A 9864-nucleotide genomic window follows, 5' to 3' on the forward strand; every position below is an offset into this window, starting at 1 on the left:
GTCTTTGAAGGTCTTTATCTTTTTAACTATTCATCTCTTCCAGCATCTGTGGCAAAGCCCTCCACCTCTCTTTTTATTTCATTTGAATGTAAATACTCATTTCCAATAATGCACATTTCCTTTATTGACAAACTCATTTGACAGTGCGTCACTGGTAAATCAGACAATCTGCCAACATACAGAAATGTGAATAGCAAAAAAACAAACAAAAAACACGCACACAAAAAAACCAACTTTATACTGTTAGCGTGAATGATAAATTCTTTATGCTTGGGGAACACTGGTTAAAACTTTTTGGCTGTTGCTTTCACTCTCTAGCTGAGTGTTTGCTGGTCTTCAGTCTAAAGTTTCACCGATCCTAAACAAGTTTTATTTCAGATGACAAAAGAGGAGGTCCAAACCTGATTCCTCTAAATGGAGGACTCACAATTGGAACCCACTGTGTAAAATACAGGCAGTAGCTTGCCTGTGCCTCGGAGCATATGCCAACACTGCCGTCTAGCTTCTGCAGAGGTTGTTGCATGCTGTTGCTTCATTCTAGCTGATCACATTCATATGCGAGACAGCATTACGGAGCCACCTGTAGTGGCTGGGGCATCATAACATGGGCTTCTGTTCTCAGACAGGGTCCTCTGACATGCCACCCTCCGCTGGTCTCAGTGTTGTCTTCCATTTGCTGTTCCTCTCTCCTGTCCTTATTCTGTGTCTTATGGTATACCATGCATACAATTATTTTTTCTCTAACACCACAAAAATCTGAAGTTCTGTCTTTAGGACTACAGGCATTTTATATATAGTCACCACTGGGATTTTACAAAGTTTTTAGGCTTCCATTTACCATGCTATAAGCTTGTGTATATTTACCAAAATCTGTATTTATACAGTTTTTAGGCTACAGGTAGTGTTGCATAAAAAGTAGGCAAGAGAATAGAAAGCAAATACTTATTATTAAGACAACAGGGATCTGTTAAACTGTGGCTTGAACTTGTGTAATTCCTCCATTTTCAAACAATCTATAATGCAGGAATTAAGCCATTACATTCCAGCTTCCTTGCTGCTGTAATTCGAGAGAAATTGATTATCATTGGTAGATTAAGGTGATTTGAGGTAGAATTCAGCCCACAGTTTCCTGTTTGGCTGATTATTTCGTTTCCATTTCTTGACTTTCTTCCATTAGTCTTCATTCAATAATTCAGCTACAGCTATCCTTACATATTCCTGTCAACCTTATAATTAACATGTATCCATGGGTACTGCCTCACGTTAGTGAAGCAAGGTTGTATCTGAAGGAGAATCTTTTGTATTGGTTGAAGCAGCTGTTATTGTGGCTGCATACCTGGATGAATCAATTAATCATTTCATTAAGCTAAAGTGCCTCTTAGCGATGCTAATCAAAAGCACGCTGTTCACAATTTTCCCAAACAACCCCCGAAACCTAAACCAACAAACAAAACACTTTGTGACCAACAAACAAGCTTTGCTGTCATAAATAGGCTAAGCTTTATTTAACATAATAATAATAAGATCTGAAAGGGATTTCATCAGCATTATGAATATGTTCCTTTAGGGATGATAGGCATTAGCAAAACAGCCGTCCCTGGTGATTGCATCTGAATGGTTAATGCTGCTTAAAGCAGGGTTTTTATTTGCTATACCATTTTGGACAGGAAACATTTTCTGATCTTCACTGCGTTTTTGTGGGTCAGGAGAGTCCTGGCCCTTCCTGCGACACCCCCAGTGCAAGCTGAGGGGTTTTGCACGTGCTGCTCCTTGACTTCCACAGGCAAGGACAGGAGAGCAAGCCAAGCACAGTTTGAAAGGGAAGGGGAGATGGAACAGACAACATAGGTGGTAGCACTGAAAGTGGGCAGCTTCAGAGGGAGCTTCTCTAGAGGGGAGAGGTCAGCATGTAAAGAAATGAGACAACTAGCATCAAAACTGCATAGGAACTGAATTTTTAACACTGTTACTGCTGATATACTGAGCTCGTATTCTCTTTTCTCCTGAGACTAGGTATCTGCTGAATAATTTCTTAAATTACTTTCAATCCAGGTCTCAGGATCTTAATCCTGGACACTGATCCCTATGGCCTTGGCATCAAAACAACGCACAGCTGTCGGGCACAAGAGCCAGAGTGAAGATCTTCTCCAGCGTGAGAAACTGAGCTGATTCTAAACCTCAAGTTTCTGGGATTTCTCTGGTTACTTGGAGCTCCACAGAGCTGTGGGCTCTGCTTCCCACTCTAGGGAGCAGCCGAGGGCCTCCGGAGGCTGCTGGAGACCCGCGGGGCAGGCAGGGAAGCGCTGCCGGGGCTGGGGAGCGGTGCTGCGGTGCGCTTCTCCATCTGGTGGCCGCTTATGAGTAAAGCGGTTCAGGGTGGTCACAGCAGCTCAGCTACCCTGAAGGCACAAGGCTCCCTGGAGAAAGAGAGGCAGAGAGAGTTGTCTGTCTGCACAGAGACCTTTGCAAGGGGCACCGCGGCAGCCTGTGGCAATTTTTATGTATTTGTGAGCAGCCCCGCTGGCAGTCCTGGGGCTGCGACTGCTGCTCGGGGGACGGGAGCAAGTCCCCCGCTAGGTGGGTGAAGCTCTGCTGCTGGCAGAGGCTCTGAGAGGCTCTGGGAGCAGCGCCCAGCCTCGCAGGGGAAGGCTGCTCCCCAGCCTGAGGAGGTCTGTGGGTCTAAGGGGGTGGCATAGGTTGGGGCTGGTTCTGGGCGAGGAGCCACCAGGCTTCTGCTCCTGCCAGTTGCTCAGAAACAAGCTGACACGCCCCACATTGTGATCTCACTAACTTTCAGAACTTTCTTCCTAGCTCACAGGTGAATCGCCCCCCATGAAGGCGATTGGTGTCCTCACCTGAGCCAGGCGTTTTTGAGTGAGCACCAGGTAGCAGGCACAAGCAGCTCACAGTGAGGAAAAGACGCTTCCAGTTGCCTGTTTTGGAGACTATGGAGTTGCAAATGGTCTCTCCAGGTGGATCCGACCTTGCCTAAAAGCTGACACGTGCATGCAGCATTTAGGAAGTGAACTGAAGAGGACCCTTGTGGACAGCAGTCTCTCAGATATGCCAAACGCGGGAGCAGGTAAGAGTCCTGGTGGCAGCGATGAAGGTAGGTGATGGGGAAGGGCTCAGCCCCAGTCCCCGGGACAGGAATGGTGCGTGTGTCCCAGGTGCAGCTACTGGGATAACTGGAGTGAGTAAACCCAAAGGGAGTGCCAGCACCAGGACTGCTGATCACAGCATGTGTGCCTGGTATTGCTGAGCAAAAGTGTTTGCATCTTCCTCCAAACCCCACAGGTAACTGTGTGTGTGCAGGTGGATGTAATTTGCTAGCAAACTTCCAGCCTGCCCTGGGAACAGACAGGGCTATCAGGTGCACAGAGGCCTGTGCTGATGTCCTGTGAGGAGCGGCTGAGGGCACTGGGGTTATTTAGTCTGGAGAAGAGGAGGCTCAGGAGAGACCTCATTAATCTCTACAGCTACCTGAAAAGAAGGTGTGGGGAGCTGGGGGTCGGCCTCTTCTCACAGATAAACAGTGATAGGACAAGAGGGAATGGCCTCAAGTTGCTCCAGAGGAGGTTCAGGTTGGAAATGAGGAGACATTTCTTCTCAGAAAGAGCAGTCAGGCATTGGGATGGGTTGCCCAGGGAGGTGGTGGAGTCACCGTCCCTGGGGGTGTTCAAGGATAGGTTGCACGTGGTGCTTAGGGGCATGGTTTAGTGGGTGATACTGGTGGCACGGGGATGGCTGGACCAGATGACCTTGGGGGTCTCTTCCAACCCTAATTATTCTACGATTTGGAAGACCCACGGGTGCCTGTGGGTGCACGCCGCTTAGCAACGAGCACGAAGCTGGACCAGCCCTGCCCCACCGCCCCCCCCTCCCGCGGCTCCCTGTAACAAAACAGCGCGGCGACCCTTCACCTCGTTGCCCTCCCTCAGGGACGCACCGTGCGCTTTATCCTCCCCTCAGAGCTCCTCGGGCGGCGTCCTTCGGCCTCTCTCCTCCTCTTCCTCCTCCCCTCAGGGCACCGCGGTCCCGCCCCGCAGCAGCCGCTTCGCTGCCTCCCGCGCCCCGTACAGCACGTAGCCCCACGACAGCAGCACCACGGCGGCCAGCACCTGGGGGGGGAAGCGACAAGAGGGCGTGATACGGGGATATCGCGATACGGGGATATCGGGAGACGGGTTCCCCCCCCCCCACGCACCAGGCGGCACAGCGGCCGCGGGTCCCTCCGCGTCATGGCGGCGCCTGCCCGACACTAAGATGGCGGCGCGGGGAGCGGAAGTGACGCCATGAGGCGGCGACCGGCCCGTTGCCCCGCTGCCGGGGAAGCGGCGGCGGCGGCGGGGGGATTGGAACCCGGTTTCCGTGGCAACAGCACTTCCGCCGCCGATGTCGGAGCCGCGGCGGGGCCTGGCGGAGCGCGGCCGCCGCCGCCCAGGGCGGGAGGAGCGCCGGGACCGGGATCGGGACCGGGACCGCGACCGCGACCGGGACCGGGAACGCGCTGGGGACGGGGCCGGGAACGGGAATGGCTTCGGCCGCTGCCGGGCTCGGCACAGGGGGAAGGCGGCCGCGGAGCCGGGCCGGGCCCGGAGCGAGGCCACGGCGGCGGTGAGTGCGGGCCTGGACCCTCCGTCTGTCCGTCCGTCCGTCTGTCCGTCCGGTGGCGGTGCCCCCCCATCACCGGGAGCCCCTTTGTTCGGGCAGCCCGAGGCTCACGAGCACCTGTTGTCAGTTCCCGTGCCTGGTGCGCCGTCTGTCCTCGCTGACCCCTTTGTCTCCTCCTTTTCTAGAGCACAGCCCCCGCCGCCAAGGAGTTCCCAGGGGATAGCAATTTCCTGCCAAAAGCCAGCACCAGCAAGCTGCACCAGACCATGCCAACCGATGCGTCCCCTGACTCCAAGTGCCCCATTTGCTTGGACAGATTTGACAATGTCGCCTATCTAGATCGTTGCTTGCACAAGTTCTGTTTCCGTTGCGTCCAGGAGTGGTCGAAGAACAAAGCAGAATGCCCGCTCTGCAAGCAGCCCTTCTTTTCCATTTTCCATACGGTTCGTGCCGAGGATGACTTTGAGGAATACATACTCAGGCCTACAGAAAATGGCTCTTTTGCCAGCCCTGATGGCCAGAGGTTTCGTTACCGGACCACCTTAACAAGGCAACATGACGCCTCCTCTTACGACCAAGGCAGTTCCTCATCTCTAAGGACACTGTCCCCTCCGGATACTGGGATTTTGTTTGAAGATTTGTCAAGCCAGCCGGTTCAGCAGAGAGATGGGGAGATTCAGCAGATGATAAGGAGGCTGGCCTTGAGGAGACAGGAGAGTGCAGAGGGCGGATATGTGGTACCGATGCTGGAGCAGGAGATGATCAACTTCCGCAGGGCCCTGTACCGTGCGGGGATGCGTGTCCGTAGCATTCAGGATGGCGGCCGCTACCGAGACATTTCAGCAGAGTTTTTCCTCCACAACGCCGCTTGCTTTCACAGGTTGGTTCCCTGGCTGAGGCGAGAGCTTGTGGTCTTGTTCGGTTCCCAAGGGGCTCTGGCTACCATCGTGCACCGTGTCATCGCCAGGAATATCATCAGGTACGATATGGAGAGCCAGGCCTTCGCTGATAGTTTGAAGCCATTTTTGCTGAATCGGACCGAACACTTCCTCCATGAATTCATCAGTTTTGCCCGTTGTCCTTTTAACTTAGAAGCATATGATTACAATGCCAATTATGACTGTCCTGCACCGTCGTATGATGAAGGAAGTCACTCAGAGTCATCAATCATTACTATATCTCCCGATGCGGCAGATTCTCACAGGCCAGACCACCGTTCATCCATGACTGGTATTGGCCAGGCCCCCTGGGATGATGAAACTCCAGGGCCTTCCTATTCCATTTCAGATGATGTCCGTACAACCATAGCTTCTCCTCTGGAGACATCAGAAAGTTCTGATGAAGACTCTGCTGCAAGGAGAACCGAACGACAGACTCAGTTACAGGCAAATGCTGACTCAAATGACAGTGATTCTTCTTTGGACAATTGTGTTATCGTTGGGTATGTTAAGCCACTAGCTGAGAGGACACCAGAACTGGTTGAGCTGTCCTCAGACTCTGAGGAGTCCATCAGGGAGGAGAAAAGGGAGGATGTGAAAAAAGAGCAGTCAGTCCAGCATCGTAGCTGGAGTGACAGCGAACAAAGCAGGAGCTCATCACCACGCTCCCCCATGTATAAAGAGAATGTAGGAAGCTGCAGGAGCTCCTTATCCCCTGCAGTCGAGAAAACAGAGTTGAAGGATGAGGAGAAAAACAAGGGTAAAGCAAAAGCTCTGTCTCCACAGGACTCGATCTGGAGCCCCTCTTCGGAGAGGGACACAATGTACTCTCCTTGTAATCACAGATTGTCTAGAAGGAGAAAGTCCAGGAGTCCGCCGTCCTGTTCACAGAACAGTCAAGGCAGTCATGACCATCTGTATAGGAGGGAGCATCACAGCAAACGCCAGCTTCGAAAGAGGCGATCAAGAAGCAGAGATAGGAGCAAACATAGGAACAAAAGAAGCAGGAGGAGGTCGAGATCTCCTTTCACTAGTGTCTCCCAAAAAAGCCAGAGAGGCTCCCTTAGTCGTGAGAGCACTACATCCAGGGAAGTAAGCAGATCGCGGTCGCGTAGCCGTGGCAAAAGGAGATCGAGGAGCAGAGACAGTGACCAGTGTCATGTAAGAGACAGTTACCAAAGTAGATACCACCGGGGTTATGCTTTCTACAGTCGAAAGACACCTGGAGAGGGCTCCTCCTGCAGGAGGAGGACTCAGTCCAGTGCTCACTGTTCAAGGCAGTCTGCTAGTCCAGAGTACAGGTTACAGTCTTCTACTGAAAAGACAGATCCGCACAGCCAGAAGGGAGTCCATGAGAGACATTATTACTATTATGAACGACGCAGATCAAGGAGTCGGTCAAGCGATAGGTCAGGGACCCCGTCTGGAGGGACTGACAGAACGAAAAGCGAAAAGCCCGGTGGGAAAAGGAAGTACAAAACTCGGCACTTGGAGAGTGCAGTGAAGGAGAGCACAAGTCTAGAGAGAGAAAACGACCGCAAGAAAAGTTTCTCGAAATACAGCGACTGCTACAAAAACGAAGATAGCCTTTCAGACAATCAAGCAAGTAGTGAGACAAAGCCTAAGAAAAAGAGGAAGAAAATGAGAAGCCCAAGTGTGGAGATAGTCTATGAAGGAAAAGTGACAGACCCGACAAAGCACACGAAAAAGAAGAAGAAAAAGCATAAGAAGAAACACCGGAAACATCACGTACATTCCTCACCAGTGGTGATTACAATTGATAGTGACAGTGGCAAGGAGCCAGAAAGTACCGAATGTGACAGCAGCGTTACTTGGACAGGCGCAACCAGGTTAAACGAGAGGGAAAATGAGTCTCCATCATACCTTCCGGGAACGACAGGTTTTGAAGATGTTTACAGAGTGAGCGAGGAAACTGGAGAAGCAGAAGAAAAATACAGTATTCCTACTGCAAGAGACTTCGATGGTGACATTGACATGAGAAATGCTGATGCTGAGCCTCAAGAAGCAGCCGGGAAGAGTCTGGTAGCGGATACGACAAGCAGCAACACCACTCACACAGAAACTGTAATTAGCCATGGTCAAGGAGCACAAGCAATGCCTTCCAGTCAACTGTCTTTACCCCAGTCTTCCTTACTAGAGTGTCCAGAGAGACCACCGCTGATACTAAGGCTGTCAAAGAGATTTGTCAACAGATCCTGTTGGTCTGAGTCCCCAGAAAAAAACATGTAGCGTATTTTACACTGAATAATTCTTAAAATTCTGAATTTAATAACTTTTTTTCACCCGTGAGAACAAAGCACGTGGTGTAACTTGTGTGTGTTAAAAGATATTTGGGAACTGTGGAAACCCCTTGAATGTGTATGCACTTTTACACTGGAGAAGATAGAGCATTGTTAGTATGTAACTTCTGGGGTTTCCTAAAGGACTGCTTGAAAGCTATAATTTCATAAAGCCATCGTATTTTCTCATGGTATGTAAAATATATCCACAGTGTTATTTCAAAGCTGTGTTTAAAAACAAAACACACAACAAAAGCATACCAAAAGACAGAAAATACATTTTATGGGGATTGTTCTTCTTGTACCTTGAAAAACTTGCTTAGTTCATAAAAAAATGTTTCTTGATGTGTTGTATTTTGATTTGTGGGGTTTAAGCTGATCTCTGCTGAAAAGCAGTTGGCAATTTCTACATAGATCTTGAACAACACTTCCAGTAACATAAATTGAGTTACGTCAAAATCTGAATAAAGCAATAAGACTTTTTTTTTTTTTTTATAAAGAATTTAAATCCATAGACGGTGTACTTTGCCAGCAAAACATTTCTCTTTCAGTTTTGGGTTTACGGACCATCCAACATTTGTGCTGTTGGTGGTACTCCAGGTTGGGAAGTTGTCAGATCCTAGCCCTCACTGAAAGCAGAAACACCTTTGGTCAGATTGCTCAGGGTCTGTGCAGTTTGGAATGTTCCCCAAACTGGAGATCGCACAGCCTCTCTATGATACCTCTTCTAATGTCCGAGTATTTCCTTGGGATTTGTTGCTGTTGTTGTTTCAAATGTCCTTTTTGTATTTCTCTTGTTGCAGCCTGCGTCTATTGACTTGCATCCTATTGCTGTGCAACCCCAGAAGAGCCTGGGGTTATAGCTGTCTGTAGCTCCTCCTGAGCTTGCTGCATAAAGCATCTCCCCCAGCTCCCTTCACAATACATGTCCTGCTGTGTGTATGTACAGTGCATGGGGCCAGGCGGGGTCATGGTCTCTCGGTTGGGCACAGGAGTAGTTCCCCGGTGCTGATACGAAGTTGCCTGCTGTCTCTTCTGTGTAAGGGCCTTCCTGTGTGGTGGGTTTGGCCTTGGCTGGCTTCCAGAGGCCCACCAGCTGCTCTCTCACACCCCCTTCTCAACAAGACAGCCTGAGAAAATAGCATGGGAGAGTTCCTGGGTTGAGATAAGGACAGGGAGATCACTTGCCAGTTACTGTCATGGGCAAAACAGCCTCAGCTTGGGGAAGATTAACTTAATTTACTCTCAGTTAAAAATAGAGTAGGATAGTGAGTGACAAAAAACTGAAACCACCTTCCCTAACTCCCACTCTCCACAGGCTCAACTTCATTCCTGATCATTCTACCTCCTTCCCCCCAAGTAGTGCAGGGGGATGGTGAGTGGAGGTTGAAGTCAGTCCGTAATGATTTTTGTCTTTACAGCTCCTTCCTCCTCATGCTTTCTCTTTGCTCCAACACGACCCACTTCAAGACCTGCTCCAGCATGGGTCCTTCCCACAGGGTGCAGTCCTTTGGGAACATGGTGATCCAGCGTGTGTTCTCCATGGGCGGCAGCTCCTGCCAGGAAACCTGCTTCTGCACTGGCTGCAGCTCCTGCGGGGGGCTCTCCACGGGCCGCAGCCTCCTCCAGGCCACATCCACCTCCTCCACCGGGGGCTCCTCCACGGGCTGCAGCGTGGAGATCTGCTCCGTGTGGGACCCATGGGCTGCAGGGGGACAGGCTGCTCCACCAGGGGCCTCTCCACAGGCAGCAGGGGAACTGCTGCTGTGTGCCTGGAGCACCTCCTGCCCTCCTGCTGCACTGCCCTTGGGGGCTGCAGGGCTGTCTCTCTCTGATTTTTCTTAATCATCTCCCAGCTACTACACAGTGTTTTTTACCCTTTCTTAAAAGTTTTCCCTTGAGGTACCATCATCATTTCTGCTGGACCCATCTTTGGGCAGTAGCAGGTGCATTAGAGTCAGATAGAACTCTCTGTGTCTGGCATGGGGCAGCTCCTGCAGCCCCACCATAAC

General features: G+C 50.7%; 1 protein-coding gene and 1 long non-coding RNA gene across 3 annotated transcripts; one reads left to right on the forward strand and one right to left on the reverse strand.

Annotated features, from left to right (window-relative positions):
* Nucleotides 1–99: 99 nt before the first annotated feature.
* On the reverse strand, nt 100–4338 carry LOC310890108. Its single transcript, XR_014577022.1, has 3 exons — nt 4208–4338; nt 3950–4121; nt 100–2417 (listed from the first exon to the last, which is right to left on the reverse strand). It is a non-coding gene; the product is annotated as an uncharacterized lncRNA (long non-coding RNA).
* On the forward strand, nt 2835–8579 carry TOPORS (TOP1 binding arginine/serine rich protein, E3 ubiquitin ligase). Of its 2 annotated transcripts, none has more exons than XM_083818670.1 (2): nt 2835–3082; nt 4800–8579. In XM_083818670.1, exon 2 carries the CDS (start codon nt 4881–4883, stop codon nt 7800–7802), a length of 2922 nt encoding a protein of 973 aa, XP_083674796.1. In that variant the 5' UTR covers nt 2835–3082; nt 4800–4880; the 3' UTR covers nt 7803–8579. The 2 variants fall into 2 exon arrangements, with proteins under 2 accessions (XP_083674796.1, XP_083674795.1); XM_083818669.1 differs by lacking the exon at nt 2835–3082 and adding an exon at nt 4241–4617.
* Nucleotides 8580–9864: the final 1285 nt, after the last annotated feature.

The sequence above is a fragment of the Anser anser genome (genome assembly GCF_964211835.1).
Source record: "Anser anser genome assembly, chromosome: Z".
Classification (NCBI taxonomy): domain Eukaryota; kingdom Metazoa; phylum Chordata; class Aves; order Anseriformes; family Anatidae; genus Anser; species Anser anser.

Excerpts from the sequence above, each read along its gene's own strand:
- TOPORS (XM_083818669.1), top strand. The coding sequence starts at position 4,396 with ATGTCGGAGCCGCGGCGGGGCCTGGCGGAGCGCGGCCGCCGCCGCCCA. Across the intron at positions 4,618-4,799 it reads GGAGCGAGGCCACGGCGGCG|AGCACAGCCCCCGCCGCCAA; the intron begins GTGAGTGCGGGC and ends CTCCTTTTCTAG.